The sequence below is a fragment of the Mastigoproctus giganteus genome, chromosome 12 (genome assembly GCF_048544385.1).
Source record: "Mastigoproctus giganteus isolate SK-2022 chromosome 12, ASM4854438v1, whole genome shotgun sequence".
NCBI lineage: Eukaryota > Metazoa > Arthropoda > Arachnida > Uropygi > Thelyphonidae > Mastigoproctus > Mastigoproctus giganteus.
This window is the reverse complement of record NC_143586.1, coordinates 176,296,537-176,314,821: the sequence shown is the minus strand read 5'-3', so window position 1 is coordinate 176,314,821 and position 18,285 is coordinate 176,296,537. Positions and strand designations below refer to the sequence as shown.

At 37.6% G+C, this 18,285-nt stretch overlaps 1 protein-coding gene across 1 annotated transcript in view; it reads left to right on the top strand.

The window, feature by feature from the left end:
* Rip11 (Rab11 interacting protein) overlaps window positions 1–18,285 on the top strand; it is a 175,569-nt gene that overhangs the window by 115,667 nt on the left and 41,617 nt on the right. Inside the window, exon 7 of the mRNA XM_090386503.1 lies at window positions 11,807–11,945. Within this exon, the coding sequence (XP_090242629.1) occupies window positions 11,807–11,945 (139 nt within the window). The remainder of the gene's footprint in view (window positions 1–11,806; window positions 11,946–18,285) is intronic.

The window sequence follows — 18,285 nt, the reverse complement described above, 5'->3', positions numbered from 1 at the left end:
CATTTCTGTATGTTTGAAAAGTGTTATGAATACAGTACTATTCATAAATGGTTTCATTAATTTACCCTGCATTAGGTTTGCTATCAAATCCAGTTTACCACACCCATTCAAATTCAAGTATTAAAATATCTGTGAATTTTAACCTGTGAAAAAGTATGGACTTCAAAAAAATTCATTAAGAATCCATATATATGAAAAAAAATATGCTGCTCTGCACACCTATTTGTACTGTATTTTATAGCACTGTTTTGGTCACTTGCTCTCTCTCTCTCTCTCTCTCTCTCTCATTTTATGTGTGTCACTGTACACCAGAAGTGAAGTAAAAAGATAATTCTTTTTGGATAACAAGACTGCTTTTGTTAAAGGTATTGTTTGTTCTTATTATCCAGTGTAATACCAGAATAAAGAACAGAATTATAAAATGCACAAGTCAAACTATTTCTCGCCTTTTTTCCTACAAATATTAAGTTTCGCAGGTAATGTAACGTCACACAATGCAACATCATACCTGCTTGCTTGCTTGTGTGACTTATTTTGATGCACCCACTGCAGAGTTAAAATGTGCAATGTTTATGCAGTGATACCCAGCCTCCATAGCCAAGTGATCAGAAGCAGGAGTGCAGGAGCACACGCTCTTTGAGTAGACTGGGATTCATGTCCCTGACTGCTAAATATGGCCGATCTGCCAACCTGCACTGGACTAGCATGGCAGATTATGATCCATTTCCCTCAACATGAATCATTGAGGAGGCTTCCACTCTACAGTGGATTGATAATGGCTGCAGTTTGCCTGTTTTTTTTTTTTCTCCATCCATCAGTATACTTGCTCAGATTTTATGAATTTTTCATAAGTTTTAATTTCATAAGTCTGTCATTTGCGAGCATTTTTAACATACAAATTTCAGTCAAATTCATGCATATTTTTCTAATATATACTAACCAAATACTGAAGTCATGATTTCTATAATTATATTTATAAATAATACTCATCATAAAATAAATTTGCAGGTTATCTGCACATATTCCATTTTCTGGCTAAGAATTTTGAAGGAAACTTAAAATGTAATTAAAATATTAATTTAACATGAAAAAAACAGAAAAACACTGCTTTGCAGGAACAAACGTTTGGTTGAAACAAAAACTAAAATTAGCAGCTATATGTGCTTGTCTGTCCAGTTAATTCTGGCTTTCTTTCTTACCCCTTGAACATATAGTTCTAATACATATATGAAGATTCTAATTCATCCATTTCATATATTCAGAAACAATTAACAACTCTGCTAATGGATGATATTTTAACCATTACTCCAAATGAATGTAGTATTTATGCAAAATGGGCTTGTCATAGAGTGGATCAAATTTTGAAGTATAATAAAATATCTAAATATTTTGTTCACTTTCATTATTCTTTACTAATGCAGAATGTCAATGTGTGTTCTGTCTTGTCAAAAAAGAATAGAACAAGATTCTAATCATCCATGTTAAAAAATATATATAAATATTAGTCCATTTTGATTTTAAAATACAGGAAATAAATTCTTTGTTCTTAATAGACGCGTATTACAGATTTCCTGAAGAAAGAAGGCTATTGTTTAAAATAGCAATCTATGGGATTTTATGTGATTAGATAAGTCAGTAGATGAAGGAATGTCTCATTTTTTTTGCGTGTTTTGATATTTGTCTTTATGATGTATTATATCTATGTGATGTATATATTGTGATGTACATGTATTTCTTTATAGAAGAAATTTTATTAAATATTTGTCTTTTTGATACCTTGTAATTTCAGTTTATGATTTTATAAACAGCATTAATTTGATCATTTTGACCATTTTATGTTAAGACTACATTTTTATATCCTGGCTGGGCATTGAAAAAGTTTCAATTCTGGGGAGGGGGGTGAGCTGGACTTGCTGTTGTTTTAAAATCCACTGTCTCTGTGGGTGAGTGACTGCTCTGGCTGAAGGACAGGAGATGTTGAGTTGTTTTAAATGGTTACTGTTCAGAGTAAGGTTGAATTTAAACAGGGTATTCAAGGTTTGTCAGAGAAGACGTTCTTTTATCCTGAATGATATCAATGAACAAATATAGGATACAGTGTTAATTTGCAAATGATATTAGTATAGGCTATAAGATTCAAAAAGCTAGGCTTTTGCTGCATTAGTCAAATAAAGACAAAGTATGCATTGTAATACATAAAATATTAATATGAATGCCACAAAAGCATGAATGCCATGAAAAGCATGAAAGTATGAATGCTACACAAGCTGAATTGAGTTTCTGCAGAATGATTTTGAGATGGTTGAACAATCAACATATACTGCTGGATACCAGGTTTATATTTGGGAAATAACTGAAAAATGACTTATTCATATGCTGGGGGAGAGAGAGAGAGAGAGAGAGAGAGAGAGAGAGAGAGAGAGAGAGAGGCTAGATTTAAAGGGTCTACATATGTAAGAGAACATTAGTAAAGGCACATGATGCAAGAAAGCAAGCTTATATTGTGAGCCAAAAAAAAAAAAACCCTTCTCATTTCACCTATCCACTTGCTCCAAATGCTTGTCTAGTTCTGCCTTGAATCTATTTAAGCTATCAACTTCTATGACAGATGGAAGTTTATTCCAGCAATCAACCACACACTGGCTAAAGGCAAATTTCCGCACATCTATCCTACATCTGTCTTTCCTCAATTTGAATTCATGCCCTCTCAGGCAATTATTCTGAGCAAGAGAAAGAATCCCATCAGCATTGAGCATGCTCACACCATTCAAGACTTTATACACCTCAATCAAATCACCTCACAGGAGGCACCTCCGTAGCCAGGTGGGCAGGAGCAGCAGTGCGTAGCACACGCTTCTTGATTAGGCCAGGGTTCGAGCCCGTGCCCATACAGAGGATGCGGAAAGGTCAGGGAATGATCGCCGCATATCCCCGGAGCAATATGGCCTTAGTTGCTAATTCTCCTAAAAACCAAATAACAAACCTCACAGGTGCCTAGTCTCCAGACACTAATTTGCAAAACTTAAGTCTTTCTTCGTAAGAGCAACCCTTTGTTCCATTCACTAATCTTGTTGCCCTTCTCTGTACTCATTCCAGCAGCTCTACATCCTTCTGAATATGAGGCCTGCAGACTACAGTGCTCAAGGTGTGGCCTGACCATTGCCTTATACAAGGGGATAATCACCTCCTTATTGCTGATAGAAAAATTGCTCTATATAGATGACAAGACATCATGCAAAGCATCTATACTGCTCAGAAAACTTCATATTTCCCTGCACAATAACCCCAGGTTCTTTTTATTCTCTACCACTGTCAGTGTAGTTCCACACAGTTGATACATTCTGGGGTTACTGCTTCCCATATTCAGTACTTTACATTTGTTAATGTTAAAGTTCAGTTGCCACTTCTCAGTCCATCTGCTCAACTTTTCTAGATCCTGTTGGAGCAGCGTACTATCATTAGTGTCATTAACAACCCTGCCAACCTTCGTATCATCTGCAAACTTGGACATTAAGCCTAATATACCATCATCAATATTATTAATAAATACAGAAAACAACAACTGATCCCTTGGGGACTCTACTAATAAAATTAGTCTACAAAGAGCAGTGTCCATTGAATACCACTCTGTCTTCTCCCACTCAACGATCCCTTTATCCATAGCAACAATTTCCTCCAATACCACACTGCTCCAATTTTTGCTCTTCCAAGTGCAACAGTATCAATAGCCTTTCTAAAATCCAAATATATGATATCAAAAGTTATTCTTTGCATCCAGTTCCTTTATAACCACATCATAGTAACCAATCAAATTGGTCAGACAAGACTTCCCCTTAACAAACCCATGCTGTGTCCAAGCTATAACTGAAGTCTTGTCTAGATGATCCTGCAGTGCTTCTTTAACCAGTGCCTCCGTTAATTTCCCAGGAACAGAAGTTAAACTAACAGCAGGGATAAGGAGGTGATTATTCCCTTGTATAAGGCAATGGTCAGGCCACACCTTAAGTACTGTATACAGGTCTGGAGGCCTCATTTCAAGAAGGATGTAGAGCTGCTGGAATGAGTACAGAGAAGGGCAACAAGATTAGTGAATGGAACAAAAGGGTACTCTTACGAAGAAAGGCTTAAGTTTTGCAAATCACAGTGTCTGGAGACTAGGCACCAGTGAGGTGATCTGATAGACGTATATATAGGCGCCTCCGTAGCCAGGTGTGAAGGAGCAGCAGTGCGTAGCACACGCTTCTTGATTAGACCGGAGTTCGAGCCCGTCACCACCAAATACGGAGCATGCGGAAAGGTCAAGGGAATGACCACCGCCCGGAGCAATATGGCCTTAGTTGCTAATGCTCCTAAAAACCAAATAACAAACGATAGACGTATATAAAGCCTTGAATGGTCTGAGCATGCTGAATGCTGATGGGATTCTTCCTCTTGTTCAGAATAATCACCTGAGAGGGCATGAATTCAAATTGAGGAAAGACAGATGTAGGATAGACGTGCGGAAATTTGCCTTTAGCCAGCAGGTAGTTGGTTGGTGGAACAGACTTCCATCCCTTGTCATGGAAGTTGATAGCCTAAATAAATTTAAGACTCAGCTGGACAGGTATTTCGAACGAACAGAGGGGTGAAGTGGACGTTGGTTTTTTTTTTTTTTTTTTTTTTTTGGCTGATGCTGCATAAGCTTGCTTTCTTGCATCATATGCTAATGCTAAACAGCACTGTGATTACTTGTGTTGCCCTTTGATCATCATTGTGAACTGGGTTCACTACACACCTCCAGTCCATGGGTACCTCCTCTGAGTCCAAGGAAGCTCTCATAATTATGGCTAAGGGTTTGCTTACCTCCTTTGCTACTCCCTTTATCTCATCCACCCCAAGTGCCTTTTTTATGTTTATCTTCAACAATTTCTCCTCCAGTTTGCTCATGTATTACAAAATCATCTAACTCACTACCAGAGTTTAATTCACCTCTGGCATTATCCTCCCTGAATAATTTCTCATGTGTGAATACTCATTTAGTTTGTTAGCTACCTGTGCAGGATCATCAACAGTTAAACCATCAATATCAAGTGGACCAATCTGATTCATCCTCTTCCTTCAAGAGTTTACATAAGTGAAGAACTGTTTGCTGTTTTTCTTTGCATCCTTTGTCAATGTAGATGCAAAATGTGCCTTTGCCTGCCTAACCTGCTTTGTGACATGGTTACAGACCAGCTTATATCTATCATAGGCTTCTGTGCCACCTGTTATTTTATATGTATCCCATGCATTTTTCTTCTCTGTCACATATCTAATTAGTTTATCTGATATCCATTTAGGCCTGAATCTTGAACAATATTTCTTAGTTGGTATGAAAGCCTAGTAGTTTCCAAGATTAATTCTTTGAATGCATCCCATATTGAATTTGCTGTTTTTGAATTCTATCTGGTGGGACCAACTGATAATATTACCATATTATCAGTTGGTCCCACCAGATAGAATTTAAATACTGTCTCAGACCACCGAAATCACCTTTACGAAAGAAAAACCCCTCCCTTTACCTCTGATGATATTACCTCTTTGAGTAAATCAAACTTCAGCACACTGTGATCACTGCCACCTAGTGGTTCCTTTATCTGCAGATTTTTAATGCATGAAGAATCTTTTATGATAATCAGATCAAGTATATTACTCCCTCTAGTTGCCTCCCGAACATGCTGTTGTAGAAAACAATCACCCAATAAATCCACAAGTTTTGCTAGTGTTTGAGTGACCAACTCACAAATTCCAGTCAACATCTGGGAAATTAAAATCCCCCATTATAAGACAATCTACTTTACTGGCCCACTTTATTTCTCTGTACAGTTGTTAATTATACTCATCAGCATCATTAGGCCTATAACACACTCCTACTCTCAATTTTGCTTTCCCAATCCTTATGTTCCAAACTGACTCGACACTGCGCTGTCCAGCCATGTTGACTGGCTGTACTTCCTTGGATTTTGTGTTTCTTAACTAATAGCATAACCCCTCCTCCCTTCCTATCCTGTCTGTACACATTGCACTCTCCAAATTACAATTCCTAATATCTGTGTGATACCACGTCTCTGATATCTCAAGAATATCTGCCTTTGACATTTTGACCAACACCTCAAATTCATCAAATTTTGTCTTACCCAACTCCTAGCATTGGCATACATGCAAGTATCATCATCATCATCATCATCATCAGCCATTTTCAATCCACTGCAGGATGAAGGCCTCTCCAGCAAGTATACATGCACATATTCCTATTCTTAGCTATCCTAACACAGCCCATGTATTTACTTGTTCCGCAATGACTCCCAGCAGTCTACGGAATCCCCTGCACCTTGTTTCCCAGGCTGCTGCTGCTCATTCCAATAGAAGCAGTGCAAGAATAACTTTAACCTCTGCCTTCGGCTACTGTTAATCTATTAGTTCTTGTTACCTGCCCCAAGCTAGCAGTTTTCAAACCCACCTAACTCTGCCTTGATAGCATCAGCAAATATTCTTGCACCCTTTGATTTAAGTGTATCCTTGTAGAAGCAGTCTCTCCTGTTAACAAGCACAGACCAGGCTGAGAAAAATTCTACCCTTTGAGCCTTGCACAATCTCTCCAGGGCCAAATCGATCGATAAGATTCTCATCATATACTCCTTCCTATCGTGTCTGGGAAGAATTGCAGACACTTTCAAATTCAACCCTAACTCACAGCTTTTTTCAACATTAACCTGTACTTGTTAAACAGTGTCCATTGATTACCACCCCTGTCATCTCCCACTCAACCATCCCTTTATCCATTGTAGCAACTTACCCTTAATGCCATACCTCTCCAATTTGTACAGCGGTCTTCCATGTGCAAAAGCTTTCCTGAAATCCAAATATGATATCAAAATTATTTTTTGCATCCAGTTCCTTTGTGACCACATCATAGTATCTAATCAAATTGGTCAGACAAGAGCTCCCTTTAACAAACTCATGCTGTGTCTTAACTATTACTGCAGTCTTGTCTAGATTATCCTGCAATGCTTCTTTAACCAGTGACTCCATTATTTTCCCCAGAACACAAATTAAACTAACAGGTCTATAGTTACTTTTGAACCCCCTTTATGAATTGGTGATACATTTGTACACCTCCAGTCCATGAGGACCTCTCCCTGAGTCCAAGGAAGCTCTCATAATTATGGGTAAGGGTTTGCATACTTCCTTTCAGGTGACTAAACAGTCTGTGAACTCCATCATATCCCCGAGAAAAAGCTTTATTATGCTAATTGGTTCTATCCATTCTGCATACACAGCAGTCTTTATAGGATGGCAGGTTTTGATCGCTCGCTCACTCGCTCACTCACTCGCTCGCTCGCTCACTTTGGTCTTGGCGCATTATAGCCTTAGTAGCTAATGCGCCAATAAAATCAAAACAAACAAACTCACTCACTCAGATTATTTGTGACCTCCTGGTGCCAGTAGAAATTATTCTGAGTGGGAGGAGGGGATGATACTGTGGAGCACAGTTCCTGGAGATACCTCAGACTTTTGTACTTCAAAAGTCTGAGGCTAAGGGTTTGCTTACCTCCTTTGCTACTCCCTTTAATATAACTAGATAGATCTCATCCACCCCAAGTGCCTTTTTTATGTTTATCTTCAACAATTTCTCCTCCAGTTTGCTCATGTATTACTCCATCATATCCCTGGCATTAAGAATCCCCTCTTGATCTGGTTATCAGCAGTGATTATTCTGGCATTAAGAATCCCCCTCTCCCTCCTCCCACATCAAGAATAATTTTTACTGGCACCAGGAGGTCCCACAGAATCTGAGAGAGAGACCTAGCAGTCAGAGACTGAGTTGAGTTCTGTCCATCAACATTCAAAACCTGCCATTCTACAAAGATTGGTGTGTATTCAGAAGAGACAGAGCGAGAGCCAATTAGCATAATGCAGCTTTTTCTCAGGGATGTGATGGAGGTCACAGACTGTTTAGGTTCCTGTAACTCCAGGAATGGCTGACATCTGGTATATGTATGTATGACCAATCACAATCTTCCTACTTCTGTTTGTTGCTGTCACTTCCAAGTCACTCTCTGGAGGAATATATGTCCTGTACAGTTCTCACCTGTACTAAAATTCTTAAAATACACTGTTAAAGACCATGGTAGTTCGGCCTTAATATACAGTAATCTTCCCCACCCCCACTTACTTTCTTTGGTCTATTTTTATTACTCTATATCAGTCACATTTCTGTGTGTATATAGTTTATTTATTGTTTATATAGTTTGTGCTATTATTGAGCTATACTTCAGAGAGTGGCAACTGTTATTCACTAATTTTTATTTCAACTACAAATTTCATGCACGTAGTATCCTACCCTTCATGCTTCCTACAGGGATGGGATACACTTATATAGAAGGGGTGCAAGAGTGTTTTCTAATGCTATCAAGGCAGCATTAGGTGGGTCGGAAAACTGCTAGCTTGGGGAGATTCACAGACTAAAAGGTTAAAAGTAGCCACAGGCAGAGGTGAAAGTGATTCTTGCACAGCTTCTATTAGAATGAGCTGGGGATTGCAGGGCAGGGTGCTGGGAGGAGGTTTAGGGACTTGTGGGAGTCACCATGAAACAAATAAATACATGGGCTGTGATAGGGTAACTAAGAATAAGAATAGGTGCATGTATACTTGCATGTACAGCAATGCTAGAAGTATAGTAAATAAATTTGATGAATTTGAAGTGCTGGTCAAGACATCAAAGGCGGATATTATTGGGATATCAGAGATGCTGAGTCACACAGATATTAGTAATGAAGAATTGTAATTTGGGGAATACAATATGTACAGAAAGGATAGACAGGATAGGAAGGGTTATGCTGTTAATTAAGAAAAACAAAATCTAAGGAAGTGCATCCAGTTGACATAGATGGACAGTGCAATGTTGAGTCAGTTTAGTGTGGCATAAGCACTGGGAAAGCAAAAATGAGAGTAGGAGTGTGTTATAGGGATGAGTACAACAAACAGTTGTACAGAGAAATAGAATGGGCCAGTAAATCAGATTGTGTTATAATGGGGGCTTTTAACTTCCCAGATATTGACTGGAACTTGTGGGTTAGTGACACGCACACTAGCAAGACTTTTGTGGATTTATTGGATGATAGTTTTCTACAGCAGCATGTTCTAGAGAGGGTAATACTCTTGATCTGGTTATCAGCAGTGATTATTCTGGCATTAAGAATTTGCAGTTAAAGAAACACTAAGTGGCAGTGATTGCAGTATGTTGATGTGGGATTTACTTAAAGATATAATTACCATCAGGGGTAAAGGGAAGGGTTTTCGCTTTTGTAAAGGTGACTACAGTGGTCTCAGACAGTTTTTAAATTATGTACAGTTGAACCAACTGATATTGTTATCCACAGAAAATTCTAAATGGAAAGCAGTCAAGGAATTAATTGTGGTAGCTACTAGCCTTTTCATATCAATTAAGAAAACTGGTCAAGGTTTAGGCCTAAATGGATGCCAAATAAACTAATGAGACTCGTGGCAGAGAAGAATAATGCATGGGATGCATATAAATTATCAGGTGACAGAGAATCCTATGGCAGGTATAAGCTAGTCTAATCAAGTCACAAGGAGATTAGGTAAGAAAAGGCAGATTAGAGAACTCTTTAGCAATGGATGCTATGAAAAACAGCAAGGACTTCTTTACTTATATAAACTCTAAAAGGAAGGGGATGAATCAGATTGGCCCACTTGATATTGATGGTTCGACTGTTGATGATCCTACTCAGATAGCTGACAAACTGAGTGAGTATTTTGCATCTACATACACACATGAGAAATTCTTTAGGGTAGTGAAGGACTGAAGCTTATTAAACTCTAATAGGGAGCTTAATGATTTTGTAATAACTGAGAGCAAAATGGAGGAGAAATTGTTAAAGTTAAACAAAGGAAAGGCACTTGGGGTGGATGGGATCCCTCCAGTTATATTAAAGGAGGTGGCACAGGAAGTAAGAAACCCTTAGCCATAATTATGAGAGCATCCTGGGACTCATCAGAAGTCCATGGACTGGCGATGTGCAAATGTATGCCCAATTCACAAAGGTGGATCAAAAGCTGACACGAATAACTACAGACCTGTAAGTTTAACTTATGTTTTGGGGGAAAATAATAATAGTGTCTGGTTAAAGAAGCATTGAAGGTTTATCTAAATAAGACTGCAGTTACAGTTCAGACACAGTATGGGTTTGTTAAAGGGAAGTCATGTCTGGCCAATTTGATTTAGATAATATGATGTGGTTACAAAGGAACTGGATGCAAAAAATAATTTTGATATATTCTTGAATTTTGGGAAAGCTTTTGACACTGTTGCACATGGAAGATTACTGTACAAATTGGAGCAGTATGGTATTAAGGGTAAGTTGCTACATGGATAAAAGGGTGGTTGAGTGGGAGAAGACAGAGTGGTAATCAATGGATGCTGCTCTTCATGGACTAATATTATTGGTGGAGTCCCCCAGGATTCAGTGTTGGGCCCACTGTTGTTTTGTATATTTATCAATGATATTGATGAAGATATATCAGGCTTAATGTTCAAGTATGCAGATGATATAAAGTTTGGAAAAGTGTTAATTACAGTAATGGCAGTGTGCTACTGCAACAGGATCTAGAAAAGTTACACAGATGGGCTGAGAAGTGGCAAGTGAAGTTTAACATTGACAAATGCAAAGTACTGTATATGGGTAGAAGTAATCTCAGAGGAATGTACCAACTGTGTGGTACTACACTTAGGGTGGTAAAAAATGAAAAAGACCTGGGAGTGATTGTGCAGTCAAATATGAAGTTTCTGAGCAATGAAGACAGGCTGCCAGAGCAGGTGATGGGGTATTGTCAGTGATATACAGGAATTTTGCTAGTAGGGAAATGGAGGTGATTATTGCTTTGTATAAGGCAATAGTCAGGCCACACCTTGAGTACTGCATACATGTCTGGATGCCTCAATTTAGGAAAGATGTAGAGTTGCTTGAGCATGTACAGAGGAGGGCAACAAGATTAGCGAGGGGAACGAAGGGGTCATCTTACCAAGAAATTCTTAATTTCCGAAACATGAATTGCAGCATCTGGAGACTAGGCTCCTGTAAGGTGATCTGATTGAGGTGTTAAGGCTTTGAATGGGTTGGGCACACTGAATTCTGACAGGATTCTTCCACTTACTCAGATTACGAACCTGAGTGGGCATAAATTCAAATTGAGGAGAGACAGTTGTAGAATAGATGTGCAGAAATTTTCCTTTAGTCAGCTGGTAGTTGATTGCTGGAACAAACTTCCATCTGTCATTGTGGAAGTTGATAGCTTAAATAAATTCAAGGAGGAACTGGACAAACTTTTAGAGGGAATGGATATGTGAAATGTTCTTTTTTTTTTTTTTTTTTTTTGGCTGATGTTACATAAGCTCATATGCTTACTTTCTTGCATCACATACCTCTACTACTGCTACCTGCTTTATGTTTAAATTGGAAACAATATCCAAATAACCAAGGAACATAAATACAAACTATTAGCAAAGATTAATAAACTGGGTATCAGAAAGTTTACACTTGAACCATGTTCACTGTTAACTGGAATAAATTGTCTCCTTAGGTGTTTGAAATTGAGTGTCTGGTGAAATTGAAAGAGCAGTTGGACTGTTATCATTGTTTTTTATTTATTTTTTTTTTTGTAGACCATCAGTATTCACTGAAATGCTTTCACGGTTTGATTGCAATCATTATATAAAATATTCTTTTTGCATAAAGTTATGGTTTGAATTTTTTATTTTTCATAGCCAAATAAAGATATTTCACAAAAAGAAGATTGCATCTCTAGTCCTTTTACATCGTGTGACAGATTAAACTCTGTTGACAATTCAGATTATTCTACTTCTTCACCTAAGTGGATTGCTCAGCTCACATCACACTATAAAGGTCAGATTGTTAAATTGATTTAGGTTATCTCTTTGGTAATTTATGTTTCCTATAAATGTTTATTGGTTCTCTGCTTAGCCCATTTCAATGTTGATCATGCATTGGACACTAGCACAATTAGGCTCTCAAAGAAACAGTCCACCTATGTAAACTCTGCTGATGGCTCACAAGCAAATGCACCTGCAGCAACCATGGAGAACACCAGCCATTGCACAGTGAACAACTTGAAACAGGTTTCCTAGTCCAATGCATTACATTTCCAAATGTGTCAGGCAGACAAACTGATGTGGATGTGATATACATTTAACACAAGCTTCTCAAATTCTGGTGTAGAAATGGGGGATACTTGGGCACATGCTTGAATGGGAGACTTACCTCACCAGTACCTCTTGATCAGCACTTCACAGGATGTTTGTTCATCAGTTTGCCTGTTTATTACCATGTGCACCCATTTATGGAGTCAGTCTTCGAGGCTACCAAGTTTTTTTTTTTCAATGAGACAGTGATTTGTGTCAAAAGGATGTACTGCAGTTGAAAAGCATTGAGCATTCTGGTGAGTTCTTCATTCTCCCATGGTCACCAAACTTGCTTGATCTCAGCCCAGTTGAATATATAGATGGGACATCATGGAATAGGCTGTCCAGCACTATTGAATGGACAGTGTAATTGGCTTGGGTTACCCCATACCTCTGGACACCTTAAAGCACAGAGGAGTCTATGCTGTCATGTATCCAAGCTATGCTGCATGCTGAAACTGGTGAAACTAGGTACCAAGTTTATCTGAAGTTTAAGTCAAAGCCATGAAAAAAATGAAACAGAAAATGTGAAAGTGTATGAAATGCCTCTAGTGAGAATAAAGTATTTGACATTTCAGACTTTAAGTAGAAAAGGTTATCCCATAATTACAAAATATGAATATATTAAAAAATGAAATTGGTTTTGGAGAAGGAACCAAACGGTATACAGTTTAGAATCCGTTGAAAATATTGGGTGAAATGAAAGCAGCAAAACAACTTAAAACAAGCAAAAAGTGCAAGAATAATGAAATATAAAATAGGAAAGCATGTGCATGCTGATTAAAAATATAACCAGAGTAAACTGGAAACACCGTTATATTAAACCAGAGAATATGCAAGAACTATATAAACTCCACATGTGGTATAAAAAGCAATTAAGTTTAGTTAAGGTGAAATCTAAACATAACAAACACAGTGATGTCATAAATGTGAGATAGTTTAGGTAACTTAAAGGCAAGGAGGAGAATTGGAGAGTTCCAAATGGCAAGCACAGAAGATGTCTGAAAACTATAATGGACCTCAGAGGTTCAGGAGTAAAATACAATTAATAATCATCCCAGCACTGATCAGAAGAAAATGTAGCTGAAAAATTTTAAAATAGTAAAATAAAGTGTGCTCATATAGGAAAAAAATAATAAAAGAAAAATGTCAAAAACCAGTGAAATGGTATGTTTATTTGCAGGTTCAGGGTTGTCAGAAATGAAAGACTAGAATGAAAGGAAGAAAATTTTCCAGAAGTAAAAAATCCAGAATGCCAGTGAGACAACATGTCTTCTTGACTGGCAACGACTATCAGAAATTGAAATAAAATGTAGAGAGTAAATAAAAAAAAAAAAAAAAGTCACTAAATGAAGAATACTAGACTAGTGGAAATACTACACTAGTGGTAATGAAAATAGCTTGTGATAAATGGGCAGTCAGATATGAAGTTCTCTAACCAGTGCAGATAGACTGCCAGCACAGCTCGTGGGGTTTGGTCATTATGTACAGGACTTTGCTAGCAGAGATAAGGAGGTGACTATCCTGTTTTATGAAGCAGTGGTTAGGCTGCATCTTGAGTACTGCATACATGTCTAAAGGCCTCATTTTAGGAAGGATGTGGATCTGTTAGAATGAGTGCTGAGATTGGTGAAGGGAACAAGAGGGTAGTCTTACTACGAAAGGCTTCAATTCTGCAAACTGCAACATCTGGAGACTAGGTGCATGTGAGGTGATCTGATTAAGGTGTTTTAGGCTTTGAATGGATTGAGCAAGCTCAATACTAATAGCATTCTTCCTCTTGCTCAGACTCTACACATGAGAGCATAAATTCAAATTAAGTTAGGATGTTTGCAGGGTAGATATGTGGAAGTTTGCCTTTAGCAAGCAGGTGTTTGATTGTTTGAACAAACTTCCATCAATTGTTGTGAAAGTGTATAGTTTGAATAAATTCAAGGAAGAACTAAACAAATTATTGGATTGGATGGACAGGTGATTTATTTATTATTATTTTTTTTTTGTTGATGTTTTATAAGCTTGCTTTCCTGCACCATTTGCCACTACTAATACTAAAAGAAGCACATCTTTTTGTACGCGAGTTTGATTCACAAGGAAATTGCCATCGATGGTTCTTTCCCAAACTGAACTATTCCTGCTATTTTGGGCTTTTTGCTTTGCTGCTCATGTTTGAGGCATCTTATCAACCTGATATGAAGGTATACAGTATACAGGGTGTCTCAAAAATACACAGCATAACTTCAAGAATGAGTTCCTCATATGTAGACAATAAAAATATTTTATATCAACATAGTTCCAGAAATGCTTGGTTTCTGTGTTTTGAAGGTCTGTCTATGACACTTAACTGTTTACATCAACTTATAGTAATTGTTCAAAATGTCCACCTTCTGCCTGAATATAGGCCTCACATCGACATCTCATGGACTCGCAAAGATGATGCCAAATTCCTGGCATGTTTCGTATTGCCTCACAACCTGCGACAATTCAATTGCGGAGAGTTTCCACATCAGCTACCAGAGTCGAATACAATCTAGTGGGTTTAAATCAGTTAGCGTGGAGGCTAAGCAGTTGGTCCACCCCTCTACTTTAGGAGTCGTAGATCTTGGTTGTCCTCTGTTGGCAGCATGAGGTGTAAAGGTCCCATGTTCACAAAGGCGGCGATGGATACCTTCAAACATTTTCCTGTCTGAACATCTTCGTTCTGGGAACCTTTCGTGGTACAAGTGACGAGCCTCCAGATCATTGCCATCTGCCAAACCGTACATAAAGTGCATATCTGCTTGCTCCTGATTTGAGTACATGGTCGGAATGGAAAACCACCTGATTCTGTCAGTACCTTGTGATGAAGGAAATCACCTGTGGGAGATAAGACATTCTGGTTGATAATTAGGGATCCAAGCATTTCCGGAACTATGTTGATATAAAATATTTTTATTGTCTACATATGAGGAACTCCATCTTGAAGTTATGCCATGTATTTTTGAGACACCCTGTATATCAGGTTTAATATCCAAGTTTGCAGATGATACAAAGGTTGGCAGGGTTGTTAACGACAGTATGCTACTCCAACTTGATCTAGATAAGTTGGGAAAATTGGCTGAGAAGTGGCAACTGAAGTTTAACATTGACAAATGCAAAGTATACTGCATATGGGTAGCAATAACCAAAGAGAAATGTACCAACTATGTGGTACTACACACTTAGGAAAGTGGAAAGTGAAAAAGACCTGGGTGTAATTGCGCAGTCAAATATGAAGTTTGCTGAGCAGGGCAGGTCATGGAGTCTTGTCAATGATATATAGGAATTTTTCTAGCAGGGATAGGGAGGTGATTATCCCATTATACAAGGCAATATATAATGGGATAATGGTCAGGCCACACCTAGAGTACTGTGTGCAGGCCTGGAGGCCTAATTTTAGGAAAGATGTAGAGCTGCTAGAACGAGTACAAAGAAGGGCAACAAGATTGGTGAGGGGAACAAAGGGGTGCTCTTATCAAGAAAGTCTTAAGTTCTGCAAATTGCAGCACCTGGCGAGTAAGCACCTGCGAGGTGATCTGATTGAGTTGTATAAGGCCTTGAATGGGTTGAGCAAGCTGAATGCTGATGGGATTCTTCCTCTTGACTAAATTAATCGCCTGAGAGGACATAAATTCAAATTGAGGAAAGAAAGTTGTATGATGGATGTGCGGAAGTTTGCATGTGGTTGATTACTGGAACAAACTTCCATCTGTCATTGTTGATAGCCTAAATAAATTTAAGGCTGAGCTGGACAGGCATTTGGAACGAATCCTATTTTCAACCATTTCTTTGCATAATTATCCAATGATTTCTCATAATCTGCTTGCCTTAGTTTGCCTAATCACCTTAGTGACTTGGTTGCAGACTAATTTGTACTTATTGTAAATTTCTCTATCCCCTGATAATTTATAATCATCTAATGTGTTTTTTAGGAATGTTAACATGTATGCATAAAGCACTTATTGCTTTTGCAATGTCCATTCATCCATCTTTGTACATGTAATAATCTGACTCCTAATGGATGGATTTTCATAAAATATATTTATAGTTTGGTCTTTTATAGAAATCTGATGCAACAAATTTTTCTAAATTTCTCCAAATTTTCTAAGAGTCGAGAAAATTTATAGACCCCTCATTTCATTAAAATTGGACCTGTCGACATCCCTCAATTATTATTTCTTTTTTCCATCCATCAACATGTAAAATCAGGCATCATAACTGGACTGTCAGTGGATGGATTTTTAGGAAATTATATTTAGCCCTTTTAGAGAGACTTATTGAGCCATCCTACATTTAATTAAAGTCAGACTAGTAGAAATATGGGAGTTACCATGTGTAATTACTTAACTCTCATTGGGTTGATTTTCGTGAAATTTTATGTTTGACTGTTTTAGAATGATTTGTCAAGTCTTCTCAAATTTCATTAAAAAGAAAGAAAAATTATGTACCAGGTACATAAGGAGTTTCTTCCACTCTACTCTGAGACTGAGTGTTACTGATAATGTCATGCGGCAGCCTTTAAAAACGGCTTTACTGTAGGAACTCATTATGAAACTGATACAGTAAAGTATGACATTATGAAACTGGTATACAGCAAAATAAATAAAAAAAGTATTGCTACATTATTTTTATTAAAAAAATAATTTCAGTACAATGAAATACATGAATGGAATTTTTCATTGTACTGGTGTACAATGAAATAATTCGTATAAAATATATTATAATAACACTAAAATTATTGCTCTATGGTAACTGAAATAAGACAATTTTGACACTCAAATGATTTTAATTCCCGAGTGAATACTCCATCGATTTTTGTTCCATTATAGTATTTACTAAAGTATTTGACTTAATATCTAAATTGAAGACATCTTTCATAAATTTACAAAACTTCTTTCCAGCCTCAGAATTTAATTGTAGATTGAAATCACCAGGGAGAACTATAGGTGTACAATCCAGTGGCTCCTCCAATAATTTTTAACCTTCAATGGAATACAGCATCAAATTCTTGTTTATGAATTTTTGAATTATATCTAATGACATCCCTGGAGTGATGTATATGGCAACGATGAAAATAGATTCACTATTGAATTTGCATAAAAACTGCAGCCATTATCAACCCACTGCAGGATGGAAGCCTCCTCAACAATTAACGTTGAGGAAAATGGACCATAATCTGCCACACTGGTCCAGTGCGGGTTGGCAGATCGACCGTATTTAGCAGTTAGGGGCTTGACCCCCAGTCTACTCAAGGAGCATGTGCTACTGCACTCCCGCTCCTGACCACTCAGCTATTGATTTGCATAAAGATCCACAAATGTCTCCAATTTCATCTGATACTGCTCTTGCATTACTATTATGTTGCGGAAAGATATGTGGTGTACTGATGATAGTTGAACCTTCACGATGCAATATCGCAACACCACCAACCTGTTAAATTGAGTCACACATTGGAATGGTTTAAGTAATATATGTTCATCGTTATCCAACCACATTTCACTTAATATCAATATTTTTGGATTACTATAAGATTGTGTCCATTTCGATATCTCGAACATGGGCACATAAACTTTATACTTTCGTTTACGATATAGATATACCACTTTGCATGAAATCTTGCAGTTCATCCTGTAGAGATGATAGCTTATTATTTTTCAAGAAATCTAGTTCACGAAGTTCTATATTACTAGTAGCTTTGCTGTAGTGAAATTACTAGTAGCTTTTGCTGTGGTGAAATCGTCATAGGGATTTGTAATATATAAACCTTCCAATGAGTTCACTTGAGATAATGCCACGTATACAAGTTTCTGTTGATGATCTTTCTCATTATATACAACTTTGTCGAAGGTCCCTCCTTGAGATTTATGTAAAGTCAAAGCACAAACAGATACTAAACGAAATTGTATATGTCTACATGTTAATTTCCTATCGTTCTTGAATGGAATCATAGCTGATCATGTTATAATAGGTACAGATTAGCATAGGCATACGACGCAAGAAAGCAAGCTTATGCAGCATCAGCCAAAAAA